The 20,052-nt window shown below is 54.4% G+C and overlaps 1 protein-coding gene across 1 annotated transcript in view; it reads left to right on the top strand.

Annotated features, from left to right (window-relative positions):
- Positions 1-1,237: 1,237 nt before the first annotated feature.
- The window catches only part of DUSP8 (dual specificity phosphatase 8), a 42,977-nt gene continuing 24,162 nt past the window's right edge, over positions 1,238-20,052 (top strand). The window contains exons 1-2 of the mRNA XM_082317740.1: positions 1,238-1,321; positions 15,932-16,338. Of these exons, the coding sequence (XP_082173866.1) occupies positions 16,108-16,338 (231 nt within the window). The 5' untranslated portion in view covers positions 1,238-1,321; positions 15,932-16,107. The remainder of the gene's footprint in view (positions 1,322-15,931; positions 16,339-20,052) is intronic.

Here is a 20,052-nt window from a genome sequence, read left to right as displayed (position 1 = left end):
CGTCTGGTGCTCTAGAAGAAATGACCTTTCTGGGAAAGATTTTGCCACCAGTAACTGGGAGCTCGACACCCTTCTGGAGCAATCTGCTGTCTGCGTGTCCGGAGAGATGAGAGTTAATTTTAAAACATCCGGCATCCGTATCGGCAGGGAGGAAGGTTCCCTTGATTTCCTAAGCGCCAGCAAAACCTAAGCTTCTAAACCCTAATCCTTCTCTAAGCTGGAGCTGCCAGGCCAGGGCCAAGGACAGAGAAAAATACCTGCTGCGTTAGCCAAACCAGCCGCGTGGCTCTTCAGTGCCACCGCAGCGGGATGGAGGTGAGCCCACCCCGTCCAGCCAGGAGCTGACCCGTGGGCCAGGCTCCCCCTGAACCCCCCAACTTTTGGGCTGCTCTTTGCCATGCCGTCCTCTGAGACTGTGCTGCGTTTACGTCTGTCCTTCCCCAGCTTGGGCGCTTCAGAGCGAGCGAGTCCTGCGGGGCTGTCCCACGGCTCCAAGTTCAGCAACGGGGTTTGAGGTGGGCAGAGACGGCAGGTGAACTGCAGGCAGGGTGCACTGACAGGCAGGAGGGGTGGCCCTGCCTGCGGGAGAGCTCCGGGCTCAGGGTTGCCCGCATCAGGCCAGAAGGGTAGCCCGGGACCCATCTATGAACCGAAAATACATGAAAGCGCATTTTTTGCCGGGAGCAGCGCAGCACTGGAGGCGTCCCCCGGGAACCTCAGCGGCCAGGAGGGTCACCCCAAAAAAAGCCCTTTGCTGCTCAGCCCACTCTCTCCGCGGGGTAACTCATCTCCCTGCGAGAGGGCATCACCCAAAACCAGCAGGCGTGGGAGCCCCCCACGCCGCCCGGCAGCCGGGCAGGGCCGGGGCTGCCCGGGATGCGCGCAGGCAGCGCGGGCCCCGGGGGGGCGGGCAGCGGGGCCGCGCCGGGGCCGCGCAAGTCCCGCGGAGCCCCGCACGGCCGGGCCGGGGAGGGGAGGGGGAGCAGCGCCCGCTCCCTCCGCTCCGCTCCGCGCCCGCGGGGCTGACGTCACCCTGCCCCTGCGCCGCCCGCGCTGATTGGCTGCGGGTGACGTCAACGCTGTCTTTTTTTTTTCCCTTCCCTTTTTTTTTTCTCCCCCCCCCCCCCCCCCGCCGTTCCCGAGGCATGACCTCATCGCCGGCGCATTCCCGGCGGCGCGCGGAGCGGCGCGGAGCAGCGCGGAGCAGCGCGGAGCGGGTCCCCCCCCGCCCGCCGCGGCATGCGGGCCCTGCGGCGCCGGCAGCGGCCGCGCCAGCGGACAGCCCGCGGAGCGGCGCGGCCGTCCGCGCCCGCCGCGCCGGGTCAGTGCATCCCCCTATAGATGTCTATAAGCGCCGGGTCTCTGCGCCCCGCGGGGCGGAGGGGGGGGGGACGGGCGGGGGGGGCGGCGCGGTGCAGCGCGCCCGCATGTGCGGAGCGGAGCCGGCATCGCGCCCAGCGCTGGTGGACAGCGCGAAAACATATACCTGTATGTGTACGTGTATATATGTATATGTAGGTATAGGGCTTTGGGTTTTTAAGGGGGGGGGGGGGTGTGGAATTATTCCGGTGCAAGGAAAAAAGCGGGGGGGGATGCTGGGGCTGGGGAGGGAGCAGCCCTGCAGCGGACTGCACCGCGGGGATGGGGGGGGGGGGGGGGCTGGCGCTCCGCGGCCGCGCATGTCGGGGGCGCTGCGCTTGATTTCGGGGGGGGTGTGTGAAAATCCCCCCCTGCCTTCGCGGTGTGCCTTTGCCGGGCGGCGGTGGTGCAGGTGAGGAGGGGGTTTGGGAAGCTCCGGGGAATGCCCGCTTCCCGCTGGGCCGGGGGTGGCGTACGGAGGGGTTTTTCTCTGGGGGGCTGAGGGCTGGTGTTTGAGGAGCCGGTGTTAACAGCGCTGTGGTTTTTCTGATGATGAAAGAGGTTGGAGTGTCGCCCTGTGTCCTTGGCGTTTAAACGAAGCCGGCATGTGTTCAGCAGCGGGGGTTTTCATGCAACACTTCACTGCTGCGGCTCCAAAGGCGCTGCTAGCCATTAATGAGTTAAGCTGCCCGTTTAAAATAATCCTCTCCACCTCCCCTAATGTGCATGGACCGATTGATCACCCCCCCCCCCCAATTATTATTTGGAGATAAATGTTGCTTTTTGTGCTAAGCATTGGTTGTTTTTAAAGATTCCTGGTTATTTCCCTTATTGATAAATAAGTTCCTTCTCCTTCCTGCTCCCCCCTCCCTTTTCTCCTCCCCCAGAATTAAATTCCTGAGCAACAGCAAAAGCTGATGTCAGTGCTTCAGCTTGCATTGGGGGAGCTCTGTGCACAGGTCAGTAATTTGCGGCTTCGTTAGAAGGCAGGACGCGGTGCAGTGCTGTTCTGTTAAAGATATTTGGATTTTTCTGGGCACGGATACGTTTATCCTTCGTATTGCGGTAGTTATCAACAGCTCCCTGGTGGGAGCTGCGCGCTGCATAAGCATGTGTGGAAGAGACCGTCCCCATCCCAAGCAGCTAGCGATGACCAATGCATTGGGAATAGCTGCTGGAGGTTTCAGTCTCCCTCTAATTTGGGGTATAAAGGCAGACCCCCCGCAGGAGGCGGTCAGGATGCCCAAGAAGCCCTGAACAGGTAGCGCTGAGGATTGCGCCTGGCAGTCCAGGGGCCATGTTAACCTTGAAAGCAGCGTGCCCGTGGAGCGGTGTTTAACGTTCGCATGCATTGTCTCGTCCTCCTCCACTGAGGCAAAAGGCTCGGGGCACGGCTGCCTGCGCGCCCAAACACGGCTGCAGAGAGCTTTGTTTTCAGAAGGACTCGATGCACAGGAATTGGCGCTTATGGGTTTGGCCTTGCTTCTATCAGACGGGGTTTGCTCGCGCTGTCAGAGGGCGACTGTGCTGGGAGGACTCTGCCGAAGAGGTTTGTTGGGGTTTTGCGTCTGGCTGGGGGTTCCTGCGCTTGCTTTGGTTTTGCTTGTAATGGTTCCCAAAATGAAATAAGCTGCAGCACTGAGAACACCCTTCTGGCTGTAGCTGGAGGTATTTGGGATTTTAAAATGCCTGCAAGGGCTTTGCAGGTGGCTTGTCCCCAGTTTTGCCTGGCACAGCCATGCTGGCAGAGCCTGGATGTGTAGGACTGTCCGAATGGCTGGGACCAGAGAGGACAGTTGGGCGCGTGAGCAGCAGATGGATGCCCAAACGCCTCTTTGCGATGGCAGTAGGCAGAAATTCCTACCCTCAGCCCATCAACAACACGCTCAAGCGGCACAAACCTGGGACCGGAGGGTCTCCGAGCTGAGATGGCAGCATCTCACACCAAAAGGCTTTTAACCCAACAGATTTGCCCCCCATGGCTTTCAGTTGTCCCTGCCTTGATGCAAGGCAGGGAGTAGGGAAGGAAAACCTGGATCTAGCATTGCTGTTTAAAATCTAGCCTCAGCTATGCTTGGGAGAGCTGAGCAAAGTGGCCTGAGTCCTTAGGAGCATTCACTGGGTGCTCTGCATGGAGATTATTCTTGCAAATACTGCACCGTGTTTGTCTGCAGAGTGTGTTTTTGCTGGGTGTCAGGCACCTTGCTGAGAAAGCCACTGAGGTGCCTGCCTTTGGAGAGCTTAAATTCACCTAAAATTAAATGCAAAGCCACTATTACTACCAAAACACCCCTGAGCGCTGGGTAGGACTTCACAGTAGTGTCTGTCCCATACTGCCAAATTGGATCTTGGGAGGTGGGAGGAAACTAGCTTCTCCTCCTGCAGCCATGTCCCCCAAAAAAGACCTCCCCAAAGGCTGGAAACCCATTGTGGCTCTGGATTCCTGAAATGACTTCTCTTGGCATGAATATGAGCAAGTCCCCACTCCATCTTTACCCCTTACCTCTGCACCAGCTGCTTTAATCTACATAAGAGATAGGGAGCATGTTATAGGTGCTTTTCCTCTTTGGATTTACTTTGTTGCTTTTAAGCGAGGCTGTTCTTACAGATCAGAGGTTAGTTTCTCCGGTGCACAGCTTGGCTCCCAAAGCCCTGGGCGCAGGCAGGTGCAGAGCATGTTAACACTATCAGGGATGGAAGGAGGAAAAGGAGGTGCTCCAGCGCTTGGCAGCCTTGATTTATGGTGAGGGCTCATAGGACGCTGCCGTCATACTGAAACAGCTCCGGCAAACTGAGTCTTGTAGGGAAGGAGGTGATAAAAAGAAGGAGCTTGTGGATGCTGACTCCTCTCTGCCTGGTAGGACAGCTGGGAGGTTGCACTAGGAGAGTTTGTAGACCTTTTTGCCCTCCGCCGCCATGGGTTTAATGGCAGTGTTAAGGGGGAGATGGCTGCAGAAACACCCGGGTGCTCCCGGTCCTCCAAGCGCAGCCGCTGGGTCTCACCCCGCTCTCTTTCTTGCTGCTATGCAGAGAAACTCCTGCAGCCAGAGCGGCAATGCCGTCATCCTGTGGGGAAAGCTTCAACGCGCTCCTCTGCATCCCCATGCCCTCTGGGTTTTAAAACCTGTTTTTCAAGCTTTACATTTCTTCTCTGAAGATACACCTGTCCTGCCTGATGCCGAGTGGGAACGAGGCACCTGACGTAATTATGGGCAGGCTTGGGGAAGGGAGGTGAGTGGCCTGGGAGCATTCATCAGATAAGAAGCTAAACGAGCGCTCCGCTCAAGATTTTCTCAAGCTTGTTCAGGTGACCTGGGCGTACTTCATGTGCAGGGTTATAACACAGCCAGGGGAACGTGAGGGGGGTAAAAACTGACTGTGCCAAGATGCTCTGCACTAATGGTATCAGGGGCTGCCCTCAAAGCCAGGCAGAACTTGCAGCATGATTAGTGGCAGTGCAGGTTCCCGCGGGGATGGTGGGTGGTGTATTGCACCCTGGTGATGGCCTGATGGCTTTGCCTGCTCCTCTGATGGAGGGGGAGACCATGGCATGTGGATGTGTCATATCCCCATGGGAGAAATGGTTTGCCAGAAGTGGGCCAGCAGCTGAGACCATGGTGGGACATACTGAGCTCTGGCCACATCAGGTGCCTTGGTTGCCCCTTCTCCTCTCCTTGGTTGCCCCTTCTCCTCCATCTTTCTCCTCTTGTCCATGGAAAGGAGAACAAGCTCTTATCTCTTCCTCTTCCAAGAGCTCTTTGTAGACTTTCTACCGCAAACCTTTGGGTCAATGCTGTCCAAGAGGCTTCTTTGGCTCTCAACCATCTCCACTTCAAGCAAGGAGAGTAAGATTAAGGGAGGGCCATGTTGCGGGGCTGTGCCCCGCACAGAGCCCTGCCAGGCATGTGCTGCAAACTGCCATGGCTCCTGTAGGATGGCTTGCTCCATCTTTCTGCTATTTGGCTCTTCCTCTGAGGTTTTGTAGACCCAGCTGGACACAGTAATCTAGGCTGGTGTGCAGGGGTCTTCTTCTTGTGCTTTGCCCAGGGCTTCTGTGGGTTTTTTGCTGCTCTGGACCCCCAGTTTCCAAAAGTGACAGGTAGTGCTTGTTTGCATAATGCCTTGAAAGGACTGGTATTTCAGAAGATAGGTGCAGTGGTAGCCCAGGCTGGGATCAGAGGAGAACCTGGAGATGCTCACTGGAAACTGGTCTAGTACATGGACAGTCTCCTAGTGCAAACAGGGAGCAATAACAGCACAGAAGGGCAGGCACTGTGTTGCATGAAGGTGAAATAAAAGTGATGCATTTTGCACTGACTTAAATTAAGAGCATCCCAGCAACCTATCTGAGGCTGAAAATCCTTCCTTGATTCCCTCTTTTCTTCCCACTCCTCTTATGCCTTTTTCCATTATGTTTGCTGTGCATGGAAAGCCCTCACGGTTCCTGTTTGCCCACCTCGATGTGTGCGTGCATGACTTATCTGTCTTCACTGTAGCTTTTTTAAACCAAGTGTCCAGGGCTCTTGGGGCAGAGACCTCGTGTTCTTCAGGAATTTCTCCAGAGCCCTTCAGGGTGCTCTTGCAATTTGCAGAAGAGGCTCTCCGTGTAGCATTTCTGCATGCTGAGTTATGGGGAGCATAATTTCTGAGCCTACTGATGACTGGGAACAAGTCATTTGGTGACCAGAAGGACAAGACAACCTGTTCTGATGTTGACGTTAGCTCTTCTTCAAGGGAGAGAGGGGTTGTACCAGATGATCTCCTTAGGTCCCTTCCAACCTAAATTATTCCATGACTATTCTATAAATACCCACCATCCTGCTTCTCCCAGGCTTTTGTAAAATACCTGTTATTAGGCAGTGATGGTGAGGAGATGTGAAACGAGGTGGACCACTGCTTTGATCCTGTATGGAGATTCCAATGACAGCATGACCCTGGCATCCTCCCCTCCACAGCACGCGTCCTCCAGCCCTGCTAATGATGCAGTGCGTCTTTCCGGTTCATCTCTGCCTACCCGTGTTACTCATCCGGCATGTAGGTGCGCGGTGTGCCCACATCCACGGCTTTTCATCTTGCCTTTTTTCTTCTTTTTAATAGGGGATTTAGTTCTTTGAGGAGTGCTGCTCTCTAAAGCTAGCACATGGTAATTCAGCTGATGCAGCAGAAGCTCTGGTAGAAATTTCAGTCCGTTTATTAGGTGATTGCAGGGGTTTTTTCATCAAGCAAGTCAAGTCCTTCCCACACATTAAACCTGCATCTGCTTAAATGACACATCTCCCATTGAAATCCTGCCCCTCCTGGGTAATGCCAGGCAGTCTTTGCTCCAAACAAAGAGGGTCCATCAGTCTCTGGGGCTTGCTGTTGAAAAGAAGCAACCAAGAAGCATCTACAGCATCCGATTGTTTTTGCGTTGCCTCTAACGACCCTCATTTCCAAGCTTGCGATGGCAGCCTGGTCCTCCTTGAGCTGTAGCTTGAGTGGAGTTATTCATGCCATCTTCATCTGCCTTGGCCAGCAGCCCTGCGTGGGGAACGGATGGGCGCAGCCTGAGCCTCGCTTGGCACTTGAGGCTGTTGAGTAGAGGGCTGGTGCGGAGAGGGTGCCAGCACTGCTGACTTGTGAGCTAGCCTGTGAAAAACCACATTAACCGCTTTGCTGCTGTCGGTGAACCTTGCAGAGATGTCTCCGGCAGCTTTGCTAGCTCAGTGGGGCCGAGACCCAGAAGCCAAGCGAACCTGGAGCTCTCCTTTACACCTTTCCTGCTGGTCACCGCAGGTTTGGCTCCTCTGGTAGAAAGTCAGAAGGACATGGCAGGGCAGGAAGGTGACCCAGAGGGATGAGCCTCCAGCTGAAACTGAGCTGGGGCTGTCTGAATTGTTCTGCGGGATGATGAAGGGACAAAATGCCTCCTGTGCACCGAGTGAAGTTGACTGCTGCAAAAAACTGGAATGCAAATCTCTGACTGGGCAGAATCTCCCCAGACACATCCTTTTGTAAAGCACTTGCTTTGTACCATTAAAAATAGATTGGCGCGTTCTCCACTTGCTTGCTGAATGCTGATGCCTGTAATTCTGTGTCATCATCGCAATCCCTTCTGCTTTGAGCTTGGCTGCCTCTTTGTCTGGCACCTGAGCAAGGTTCATTCAGCAGGAACTGATACAAAGATAAGTGTGAGCTCTGTTGGAGTCTAGCAGGATGGGCAGAAAGGTGAGGAGGACTGAACTGATCTTATTGAGCTGGGGGGGTCAACCAGCAGCCCTAAAGGGGCAAGGCTTGGTGTGATCGCGCATGCTTTCTGTTGCATCATGCAGAAGCAGGGATGAGTGAGACCTTCTGGCGTAGAAATGAGTTGGAGGATATCAAAGCTCTGGGTGGATGTCATGATGTATCTCTGGGGTTCTTTTGAAACTGCGTTTAAATATATATATATATCGTGCTTCAGTGTCTGCCTGCAGTTGGTGAAGGGAATATTGCTGCTTGTTTCCCCCAGTGAATGAGTTCGTCTAGTTTGCCACCCAATATAGCAATGATGACACAGGTTAAGAGAGAAGGCCCATGTTACAAAACGATGCAATACCCAGCTCTCCGTGAAGAGGCTAGGCTGTAGGATTTCGTACACGAAGAGCTATGGCATCTGACCAGCAATCCGTGGCTCAGCGTGGTCAGTGGACACGTGTTTGTCCAGGGTGGTGAGGATAGAGGAAGACCTGCAAAACACTTTGTTTGACCCCCATGTCACCTGGTAATGAGTCACAGCCCCCAAGGAAAAAGGAGAGAGTGGGGCAGGAACATCACCTTGGGCTTTGCCTGTCTTGTGTGTTTTTTCTAGATAAAGGTAACCTCTTGAAACCCAGAGTTGGTGCCTCCTCGTGGCTTTGATCAGAGGTAGAGCCTGAGCTGACAAGTGCTAATTCATCCCAAACCTGTGAGCAATCTGGCTGTTGAGTGCATATAGGAAACTTAGCAAGCTTTGAACCAGGTCAGAAAAGCCTTGCAAAGCCTATGTTACTGCCCTCGGGGATGTCTCATCCCATGGAAAACCAGCGTAGCCCCTTGCATTTGAGTTGAATTCTGGGTCTCCTAAGGAGAGCCAGAGTTTCAGCAGGCATAGGGTGGCGTAACTGGACATTGGCCTCTGCTGGCTGGAGACCTGTGCTGGGGTCTGCACCTACACCTCAGTTTGCACCAGTTATCATTAGAAACTGAAAACCTGTCAGGAGGCAGCGACACCGTTGTTCTTCAGTGAGGCCAGGGGTCCTATTTGTCATTTAAATACAGGGGACTAATTACACTGTGGTGGGCAGGCACCAGCAGACTGCCCCTGTGTTTGCTAGGTGCTTGCTTCACCAGCTTTGGCCTCACCCAAGACTGTCCCTGCTGCTCTGCTGAGGTGGACAAACCCATGTCACTTGGGATTGTCCTTAAGAAGTGAAATGCTGGCCTATTTATCTGCAGCCTTGAAGAACCACAGCTTAATCCTGTGCTTTCTTTCACTTAGCATGTAGGTGTTGTGTGAAAATAATATGCAGGTCTTGGAGACCCTTTCTCTGGGAGACTGCAAATGCACCCAGCAGGTATTTATGATGTCTGGCGTCCTAGGATGAGAGAGCCGGACCAGCCCTGCAGAAGTATCTAACTGCATACCTTTCTGGGCTGCCTCTGTCTGCTCTTGTTGCAAAAAGGCAAACAAGCTACTGGAGATCCCCAAGATAAGCCTGCTGGGCTCATGGGGTCATGCAGCAAATGATGGGGATATCAGGCAGTGGGCAGCCAGGGCCCTTCAAGCATCAGTAGGACTAGATTTCCATTCTCCAGGGTGACATGTCCTCTGTGATGTGTGCCAAGCTGCTCAAAGCAGAAGGTGCTTTCAGCTCTGAGATGAGAGCCTGGCCAGCTCTCAGCTTGGCAGGGTGAGGATGGAAATGGGATAGCTTTGGTATTCGAAAGCAGCGTGCTTGGGAGCTCCATCCTCAGCATGGGCAAAGGCAGTGACTAAATGGCTGGCTGGTCATGGATAACCTTTGGTCTTGGCTTTTGTAGGCTTTAAAATGAAAGCTTGTGTTTACACTAAAGGGGAAAACCATATAAATGATGTTAAAAGCACAAGTCTAAGAGGAGGAGATACTGGTCTTGTCATCTAGACTCCAGCTAAATTCCCTTCCCTGCTGTCCCTGTTGGCTTTTCGTGACCAGGTCTCCAGACTGACCACCATGGCTGCAGTCAGAACTTTTTCTGGGAATGGCCAGTCTGCAAATCCTTAACTGCACCTGGGTTGCTTTGGTGGAAGCAGGCTAGGAGGTGATTGCATTTGCAGTCATAGCCCATCCAAAGCTGCTGGCACAACATCAGGTGGTGGGAGGGGATGAGGGACCCCTTCACTTGGCTCAACTGCAATGAGAAGAGCCGGTCTGGTGCATGGGAAAGACTCCCCTGCAGCTGCATATGACTTGTCCCCTTTCCTTTCATCCCTGTGTTACTGTCTGCAGCTCGAGCGTGAGCAGCCCCTGAGCTGCCCACCGCATACCCAAGGCTGACCACCCCCATGCCAGCACTGCCACGTGCCTGCACGCTGTGTCCCTCGTCCGGTGTGAATGCACCATCTGGCACTTTGCTGAAGGACATCCTGGTCCTTCAGCCACATCCTCCTGTGGAAAACACCTTCTGGACCAAGGGCTGCAGGTGCAGAGGGGAAATGGGAGGCGCGGGGAGGCGAGCGGGTGCTGCTCAGGCGCATGCAGCTTCTTGCAGGGCTCCCCACCATGCTGCTTCCAGCCTACAGGAATTGAAAGGAGACTGCGGCATAGAAAGGAGGAGGGGAAAAAAAAAATCATGAGATCAGCAAGCAGCTGGGCCTGAAACCCTGGCAAAGGTGCAGTGGCTGCCTCCCATCAATGTGCTGTGGGAAGAAGGGGAGGCTGCCTCTTCCTGAAGCCCTCCCTGCATGGAGGGGGTGCGCAGGGGCTCTCGTCCTGGGGGGAGGGTGCCTGCGGTGTGCAGGGAGCCGAGATGGGGATGTGAGATCAGCGTAGATGAGGCTGGGGGGGCGGTGCTCTGTCAGCCCTGGGAAAATCCCCTGTGGGTCTCTTGGGGTTAGAGCAAGGCAGCAGACCGCATTGCCATCTCCCCCACATCTTGGGACTGCTGGGGCTTGGGAGATGTTGTTCCTCCCCATCCTTGAGATTCACCAGGGAAAGGTGGACAACCAGACTTTGCATCTGGGTTAGTGGATGTGGTTACTGGTGTTTCCCAGCCTCATTTTAAGAGCAAAAGAAAAAAAAACACTCCATTTTTCCATGGTCAAGCAGAGAAATCTTTTGTGCTGCCTTTTAAAGGGACTTTGAGTAGCTGCTAAATCATCATCAGTGGTTACATCACCTCCAAAGCGGCTACTGCAGGCACTGACAGCTTTGTCCCACTGCCACTCTGGGGGATCATTAGTACTCCAAATTCCTCGCCCTTGGAGAAAGCCTGCATCTCTCGCTGGGAGGGAGAAACTGCTATGCAGTTTGCAATGCTGTGAGTGCCAGAAGGGGATCAGTAGATGGGATGAGGTTCACAGCAGAAGGGATGGAGTGGGGGACACATCCTGGAGTTTCCTAACCCCATCCCATTTGCTAAGCTGGGTTCATCAGCCCATGTAGGACCCAAGCATCTTTCCGGGAGTGAGCCGAAGGCGCTGCAGTAGCATTGCCTTGGGCCGGAGACGCAGCCGTTGCCTGGCAGCTGCGGGTTTCCAGGGAAACCAGAGGTGCTAACTTGTTAATGAGCCCTGCGTCCCTGATTGCTGCTGCAAAATAATAATAATTAGTAATAGGTCCGTGATTTAGGAATCCCTCAAACAGCATGAGCCTGCCGAGGGGAGTTCGCTAAGTGCCAAAGCAGTTGAAAGAAATGAGGGGATGGGAAGGGAAAAAAGGGTGGAGGGCTTGGCCAAAGTGCCGCGTTTTACATCTTAATAAGTGTCTGGAGAGCTGGGGGCCGGTGGGGTCCTGCCAGCAACCCAGCGGTAAGCCTGGGGCTGGTGGCAAGGCTGACCTGGATGGATGGATGGAGGAACCCTGACCAGGCGGCATCTCGCTGCAGGGCTCAGAGGACACGGATATTTCCCTAGGCGGGCTGCAGGGGGAAAAGCCAGATCACTTAGCTCAGTGCTGCTGGGTCCCCGGTGGAGATGGAAGTTCTTTGGGAACGGCTGCTTTCATGGGTTACTGGGCACAAACGAGCAGGCATTTCTTTGTTGAGCTCTTATCTCTTGGTAAACTCAGAGTGGAGATGCTACAGAAGAGTGTGCTCCTGGGATGAGCATCACAGGGAGCATGCTGTAGATCCAGTCTCACATGACAGAAATGTGTTCGTGGGGTCAGAGCTGCTTCCCGCAGCAAAGCTGGCCTGCCTGAGGCAGCAAGGGGAGCATCTCCTCAACTGGACTGTGTGTGGAGGGTAGAGCTCACCAGGACACAACTACTAGCTTGGTGCAAAGAGTGGATGTACTGGTTAGTGAGGTTTATGGTTGCTACAGAGACATGCTGGCCTTCCAGTTGATGTCTCCAGTACAAGAGAAACCAAATCTGCGCCCTTCCCGTACCACATCTCAGCTGGGGACATTATACAAGACGAGAAATTGAGGGAAGTGGCCTCCACGTTGGTCACCTGTGTTGGGCGAGCACAGGGATGAGTTCCTATGGTCTGTTGTGCCACACAGATAGACTCAGGCTGGGGCATGTTTCGGGTTCTTTTGCTCTCTTGCCTGGCCTAACCAGAGGAGGGTCACAGCCAGGTTGAACACTTGCCCTTAGCCTGGCTTGCCGCATGCATCTCTGTCACACTCCTGGTGTGGCCAGCACCCCTCACCTGACACACACGTCTGTGGAGGTGATGCCAGGGACAGAGTTGCGATGAGTGGGCAGTTGGCCCAGCCTGTGTGCTAAGCTCTGCCCATCTTTCTGTCCCTCGGCTGCAGTGTGGCCTCTCCTGCTTGGCTGTCCCCGTTCAGCTAAGCCATGTGCGCATCTCCTCATTACAGGCACTCCAGGGAGAGGTGGGATTAAAGGATTATGGTAATGTTCTTCAGGAACACTCAAGAAGATTAAGATGGCTTTAATAAACTGGTAAGAGAGGGACACAGCTATGTTTCTGAAACCCTAATTTAGGTTCCAGGTTAACCTTTTTCCCTGGTCTCCTGTCACCATGGTGAGAAGATCTCTTACTTCAGCAGTGCTCCATGACTATGCCTGTTCCTTTGATTTTGCTTTTGACCCATCTGAGCAGAAGCAGAAAGACATCCTCCTTCCTCTTCTGGTAGCCTTCCCACGTACAGACGTGTTAGAGCTTGCTCTTCTCAGAGACCATCTCACACACAGCCTGTGAGGTACTGTGAAGGTCTCATAGCCTCTGCTGCTGGTACCTGGGGTACCTGTTAGCTGGGGATGAACGCACCACCCCTCAGTCTGGCTTCAAAATATCCTGTGGTTCCTGGCAGAGAAGTGGCTCGTTTGCCTTTCACCTGGCTGGACATACTCTTACAGAAGTCCCTGTGTCTTGGGACTAATGCCAAGGTTACAGCTCCCTATGACCGCACTCAGTCGGTCATCTCCATCCCCCATAAAGGCTACTGGAAAGAGGGGCAGAATGGACCAACCTTGCCCTGCCTTCCTGCATATCTTTGAAGTGGAGCTGGGAGTGGGACCTGGCTGATGTGTCACATGTGTCTGCCACCAGGTCCACCTGGGTGTGCTGGAGCGGATGTTCACCCGGTTGTTCTGCAGGAGGGTGGCTATTAGCTGAGCTGGGAAACCTCCTTGTCTGTCTACTCCAATCTCTTCCAGTCAAGCTCCCAGTCATCTGCCAGAACTTCATGCATGGAAGGCTTCTTCTGAATGGGTTTCTGTCAGAGCGGTTCAGTGATCAAGGATCTGTTATCTTTCCCAGACACCTCTATTTGTGTCTGAGACCCCCAAAGTTTACCCCTTGCACACTATCTGGAGAGCAGATACCATGTTATCTCCGGAGGTACCGTGCAATGTGTCCCTCCATGTTGGATCACTCCTTCCTCCCACTTCCATCTTTCACTCTCATCCCTCTGCCGCAGTATTATCCCCATCTTTTTTGTCTGTCAACTCTCTCCATTCCCTTTTTATTTCTTGGATGTAATTGGAAGAGCTGAGAAGAATTCGCAGCCTGGTGTCCTGATGGGGAAAGGGAGGCAGAAAGTGATTTGGGGAGTGGGGTGTGAAAGGAAGACGAAGGGGAAAAGCTGGCTAATTTGCATCCTTTCTGAGTGCCCTGGCTCTATAGCCAAGGTACAGCAGGGGGTCTTTTGGCAAGGCGGTAGCGACGTAATGAGGTGTGTCATATCCCAGCAGGAGCCAGCCTCGCTCCCCCTCAGACCCCCTAATTAGAACTGTTTCAATTTTTAAGCCCCCCTGGAGGAGTGCTGGGGGGAGGCAGGGGGAGTGGGGTTCCTGTGGTGGGGGGACTGCCAGCCGCCTGCTGAGGGGGCAGCTCTAATTGGAGTCACCATGAGGAGCCGCAGAGTGATACAAGCTCACGGTGGGGCCAGGGACAGCAATGCTGTAGTGCCACAGGGCTGCCAAAATGCTTTGTGCCAGGAGGGGCCATCACTATTGCAGCTTTTAGGGGATTCCCCCCCCCCCCCCCCCCCGAATTTGAATTAATGTGTTGGCAGAGGCAGCAGGGGTGTGATACAGGGGCAGGGGAGGATTGCACATCCTATTGTGGCCTTGTATTGGGAGCTTGGATCCTGAGGCTGAAGCCTGGGACATCTACCCCCTGCTTTGGGAGGCAGGTCTAGTAGCCCAGGGAAGTTGAGGCTGTTAATGCTGGAGTCATGAGCCAGAGCAAATGCTGGAACCCCCATTCTCATATTCTGTGGCTTTCCATCCTTTTCCTGTGAGCTGGCTGCGTCCTCCAGGTTTGGTGACTGGTAACTGATGTCCCTGTCATTTCACCCAGGAGCATGTCCTACTCAAGTATCTCTTTTGTGTCTCGAGCTACCATTGCAGTAGGTGCCCACACCACAGGAGCTTCGAGTGTAGGAGCTTCCAAGAACTGCTGGCTTACTCAGATCAGGGTGACTTGTAAGACTCCTCTAGTCCATGGACCAAATCCTGGCCCTGCAGAAGTCAATGAAAATCTTTACACTGGCGTTTTCAGGCATGGTATTCATAGTCCTCCTAATTCAGATGCATTAAAGCTTCCATGGAACAGCTTGTGGGTTCTCTCTAAAACGCCATCTGGCAGGAACAAGAGGAGCCTGGTAGTAGCCCAGGCTTATTTTCTGAATGACTGCAGCAGCATTAAAACCTAATGCCATTAAAACATGCCTGCAATGACGTGTGCCATTAAAACCTAAGAAGACACCCTGAGCTGAATGCCCCCTAGTCTGCCTATTGCTCTTGCAGACCCCATGGGCTGGGCGTGGAGAAAGTTTGTTCTTCTGGTAGCACTTCAGAGAGCACCAGGCTCAACCCTCCTCAGCTCCTAAGATGGAGCCCAGATACGTACCCCTGTATTCAAACCCCCTTTCAAAGTCTGTGCAAGTTAGATGCTGGAAAGCAGTAGCCACTTCGGGGCCATCTCAGTCCAAGTACAGTTTCCCAGGGCCTCTGCCCTTATGCCTGGCCTGTTTCTTGAAGGCAGGAGTGAAGGTCAACTCGACTTCTTGGCTTCCAATAGAGGTCATCTTCTCTTGACTTGCCAGGAGGCAAGCTGGCAAGATACCCATGAGCAGGCTCTGATAAAAAGGCAGGTGAAATCCAGTGTGAAGTGATGGACGTGAGTGAGCAAACCTGATTTGGTGGTGTGTCTGATGAGCCCCGAACTAGCTGTTACCATGCAGCAGCAAAACCTTAGAGCTGAGCTAAGCTGCTTCTGTGAAACCATTAGCTCTGTGCTTGGCAGAGGTCAGAAAAAGTAAATTGAGTGTGAGGAGCTGTTAGGCTGAGAACAGGGAAAGGAGGAGACATTTTGCCCCATGCAGGTCCCCGGTGTGCCTGCCTCTCAAACACAGCGCATCAGGGCTGGCCAGGTGGCAAAAGGCACCTGTGCCACAGGTGGCTCTGTAGATGCTCTGACCTGAAAGGCTCCTAAACAAGGTCCAAATGTGATGAGAACCATGGGAAAGGTGATTAAGGAACGGGCATGCGTGGCCTCTTTCAGAGCAAGTAGTAAGGGTCACCCGGAGGAGCCATTGGTTAGCAGATTCGAAGCAAACCAGGGGAAGGACTTCATCGTAGCTGGCAAACCGTTCCGCTCCCTGCCACCAGCCACTGTGGCTGTTAAAAGCTCACACGGCTTCAAAAAGCAATTAGACAAATTCATGGAAGAAAGCTGTGCTGAGGGCTATTAAATACAAAGAGAAAACCTCTGGCTTGGGCAGCTCTGGAGCCACAGATGCCCGCGGGCTGGGAGAACATACCTAGAAAGTGTGGCTTGCGCTCTTACGCTCTTCTGAAGACATCTTCTGAAGGCCAAGCCCTTGGGGAGTTGGCCCCAGATGAGTGTCACGTCCTGCCCAGCTGACTGGTCGTCTTCTCCTTTCCTCTCTTTCCAGGTTCAGCACAATGAGTTGGCATCCTGGGTGTTAGCAGCGTGAGGAGACCAGGACAGGTGCTGCCCTGCTTACCCCTTACCCCCTCGCTCATTCCCCTTGGGGAGACGGGTGCTGGCATCCCTGCCCTGCCCTTCCGCCCCTTGCCCCCCACTTGCCATAGAGGGGACGGGCCCGTTATGGCTGGGGACAGGCTCCCACGCAAGGTGATGGACCCGAAAAAGCTGGCCAGCCTCCTGAGGAACGGAGCGGAGGGCACCCTGGTCATTGACAGCCGCTCCTTCGTGGAGTACAACTCCTGGCACGTCCTCAGCTCCGTCAACATCTGCTGCTCCAAGCTCGTCAAGAGGAGGCTCCAGCAGGACAAGGTCTCCATCACAGAGCTCATCCAGCCCGCCTCCAAGATGAAGGTAGGCGATCTGGCCCTCGCCTTTCCTGGTGGATGCTCGCACCCTCTTCCCCAGTAGAAAGGGGCAGGGTGGGGGTGGGATGCAGACTGGCCTAAGGGCTGGTCTATGCCTGGTATGTGCATCCTCCTTCTCCATGCCAGTATCTGCCAGCATCTCTCTGGCACTCTTTGGAGAGCTGGAGCATGAGCTCATGTGGCCACAGGGCTGTCCTCAGGGACCTGTTCGTTGCCCCCACCCCAGTGATGTGGCTCCCTGCTCCAGGAGCCCTCCCCAGGCAAGTCTAACAGGTATATCAGCCTTAGGACTTGTCCTACACCAACAAACAACCCCCCAAAGCCTTCCTGGAGCTGTAAGCATAATCCCTGGCTAAAAACTCTTCCCCTCCCCTCTGTCATCTCTAACTCCATTCAGGGACATGTAATCCTCCTCCCCTGTGACGCCAGAAGCTCTTATCCGGTGTCATGGCATATTATCTCTCCCAGGCTCCTCTCTCTATCGCTCCTGGTTAAATAATAGAGGTGGCTCTGAGCCACGGAGCTGGGCTGGAGCCCTGGCCAGAACAGTGCCAGGTGTCCCCGCGGTGCCATAGGCCAGGTCCTGCCCTCCACCAAGATGCTGCCGGAGGGCTGTGCCGGTGGGTGCCGAGCTGCGGGACGAGCCAGAGGGTGGTTTGCCGTCGCAGCCCACGCTCCTGCCGGCTCGATCTTACCATTCCCCCCCTCCCACTTTGTAATTTTATGGCAAAGCGAGGGTAATTCAGGCGATTAATCAAATGCTGGGCCCAGCTGGAGCCATCTGCGGCTTGTCCCCCCCCCGCCACCCTGTGAAGCCACCGCTGTCCGCATTGGCTGCCGGTGACATCACCCCGCCGGGATCAAGGGGACTCGTAGTGCGGGGGGGCCAGCCTCGTGCCAATCTGCTGCGGTGATGCTCCGGGCTGGGCGATTTGGAGGGGATTGCAGAGACTGATTCCTGAACGGTTTTAGCTGCTCTTAAATCCCCGGGAGAATAAAGCAGAATAATCAGTTTTTCGCAAGCTAGGAGGAGAGCGGTTCGGCCGCCCTCCTCCTGGCGAGGGTCACCTCTGCAGTGGCCGCTGTCACGTGGAGTGGCAGCAGCAGCAGCAGCAGCAAAAGCAATGCGCAAGGGGGAGGAAGAAGAGGAGGATGATGGGGAAGGGAGAAGCATGGAAGAGTTAACGTCAGCTGATACCATCTGCCTGCAAACCTGCAGCTCGGCAGCCGCAGAGGAGCGGTGGCTCCCAAAGGGGTCGGCTGGTCCATCCAGGCAGTCACTGCTATGTCCCCATAGAAGGAGCAATCGCCTCCTCCCTGCTCCTGGACCATTGCATAATGGTCCAGGTACTGGTGGAGGACGTGATTATAACCAGGGATGCAAGGGGGTGGAGGAGAGGTGTTACCGCCATCTTTAATTCACGACTTTTTCCTTTTCTGTCCTTTTCTGTCCTTTTCCGTCCTTTTCTTTCCAGTATGGCTGAAATCTCTCCCAGCACATCCGCGGGCAGGAGGCAGCGTGCCCCTGCTGCCACTCTGCACAGCCCCTGCCATGCTTGCCACTTGCGCGGTGGCTTTCCCAGTGCATGCAGCCCGGGAATTAATTAAGCTTCAGGGCACCCTTGTAAGGTTAAGCCACTTGCCCTGGGAAGCTGGAGGGGAGAGGACAGGGGGGTCACAGCCATATCCTCATCTGGCATAAAGCAGATGGTGGCTGTGGCTTGAGGTGTCCAAGCCTTTTTGTGCACGCACCTGCGAGCTTGCATTTTGGGGTGATGAACTTTCCTCTCCCCCTTTCTCCTTCCCCCATGCCTCTGATTTCAGCGGCTTGGGTTGTGGATATATTTTGGGACCCCCAGAAATCAGTATGATCTGCTGCCTCGAGGTGCACAGACCCTCAGAGGAGGATGCTGAAAGCTGGTTTAGACCTCCGTTACTCCTGTATCATTTCCCTGCCTCCACCTGCCATCGCTGGCCAGCCCCGGCCCTGCTCTGCCCCGGCTCCGCACACCGGGGCTGGGGAAGGCGGTGGGGCGAGGGGCATGGCTGGCGTTGGGAGCAGATGGCAGGAAGGGTGACATCAGTGGCGCGATTGTCCGGCCCCATTATTCCTCCTGACGGGCCTCCCGCCCTCCTCCCGTTTCCTGCTCCAGGCCGGCCGGGGCTGCCGAGACAAAGGCAGCAACGCGGGGCTGCCCGGGCAGGGAAAGGGCAGCCCTGAGCCCCCGCCTCGTCCCACTCCTCCTCGCCTGCCCAGTGCAGAGAGCTCGACCTGCACATCCAGGCTCAGCGATGACCCAGGCAGCGATTGCCTTTTGGGAAAGGATGCAGGGGCTGATACAGAGCAAAGCTTTTGGGCAACCCCACCTGGCTCCCCCCTCCGCTCCTCCCGCATGCGCGCAGGCAGGGGGGATGAGAACATTTGCCTAATTTGCTTTTCCCAGTGCTTGTACCCCTCCTTTCCATACCACTGCTAAGGAAGGGTACCATTAACGGTGATTCTGGATGCTGTGGTTTGGAGCAATGTTGTGGGATAACAGCAGCTCCTGGCTTTTTTGGTGCAAGGAAGAGAAAGGACCATTTGGTGGGAAAGAAGAAATGAGGAAAATAAAAATCCCTTTGTTTTTTCAATGAAATATGCCTACAATCATGGGCATAGCTAAGCCACCGCTCCCCGAGCCCCATTGTGCACCGCATCCCGCTGGGTGCATGCATCTTCCTGTGGTGCCCGGCTGGGAAACTGCAGCAGCAATTCATTTCCCAATTAGCAATCGTCTCCCTCTGCACAAAAATGGTACCAATGTACTGCTCTGGTTTTGTTTTTGAACCCTTCTCCCAGTACTAACAATAATAAAATCTCCCAATAATAAATTTCAGTAACAACTGGAATAATTCAGCTCCTTGGTGCAGTTTCGGGGGCAGAGGTTATGGGAAATTCCTGCTTGGGTTTTTTACTAGCATTTCTTGAGGGAAATATTGAAAATTTCACTTCTTCAAGATCCCCCTGGAAAGTCTTTCTACCTCTTGACCTCTTCTCGCTTCCTAAAATGTAGCTATCTCCAGAGCAGCTATAGCCGCGGTTTGAGGCATGACAAGGGTCTCTTTGGGCGATGGGAATATTTATTTATTTGCATTAGTAGCATGGCTCTGCAAGCAGCTGTTTTGCTTGAGGGAAAGCTGGAGCTTATTTTTGAGCTGTGTGCCTGGCTGCTCTTTATGTTGATGGAAGCCCTGTTATTTCAGTGGGGTGATTCACTGTGTTTTGAAACAATATGTGACTGAGATGTCGGTAGTAATTGGAATAATAAGAATAGCTCGCTCTTATCTTAGCCCGGATCACCTGTAGAGCATCATCATCCCTGCTTGACAGCCAGGGAGAGGTGGAGCAGGGACCTGGACTGCGTTCAACCACCCAGTGCCCCGGGACCAAATGTCCCTAAGAGAGTTACCTCCAGCCAGAGCTGGGGAGGGTGATGGGGAACACTGGGCTTGGCACGAAGGCGATGGATGGTCTCAGCTGGGGTTTGGTTGGAGCTGTTGGCTGGGTGGTCCCTGCTCCAGGCTAGCCATCTCCCACAGCCGAGGTGCTGGCAGGGAGCAGGTTTGTCCCTGGGAGGTGCCCTGGGGCACCTCCAGCGTCTGGGTGGGCCAGCAGCTTTTCAAAGGCATGCATGGGTTTGCAAGCCCTAATCAACATCTC

Source organism: Platalea leucorodia, assembly GCF_965183815.1.
Source record: "Platalea leucorodia genome assembly, chromosome: 7".
Lineage (NCBI taxonomy): Eukaryota > Metazoa > Chordata > Aves > Pelecaniformes > Threskiornithidae > Platalea > Platalea leucorodia.
The sequence above is the reverse complement of the archived record's forward strand: the minus strand, read 5'-3'. Positions and strand labels throughout refer to the sequence as shown.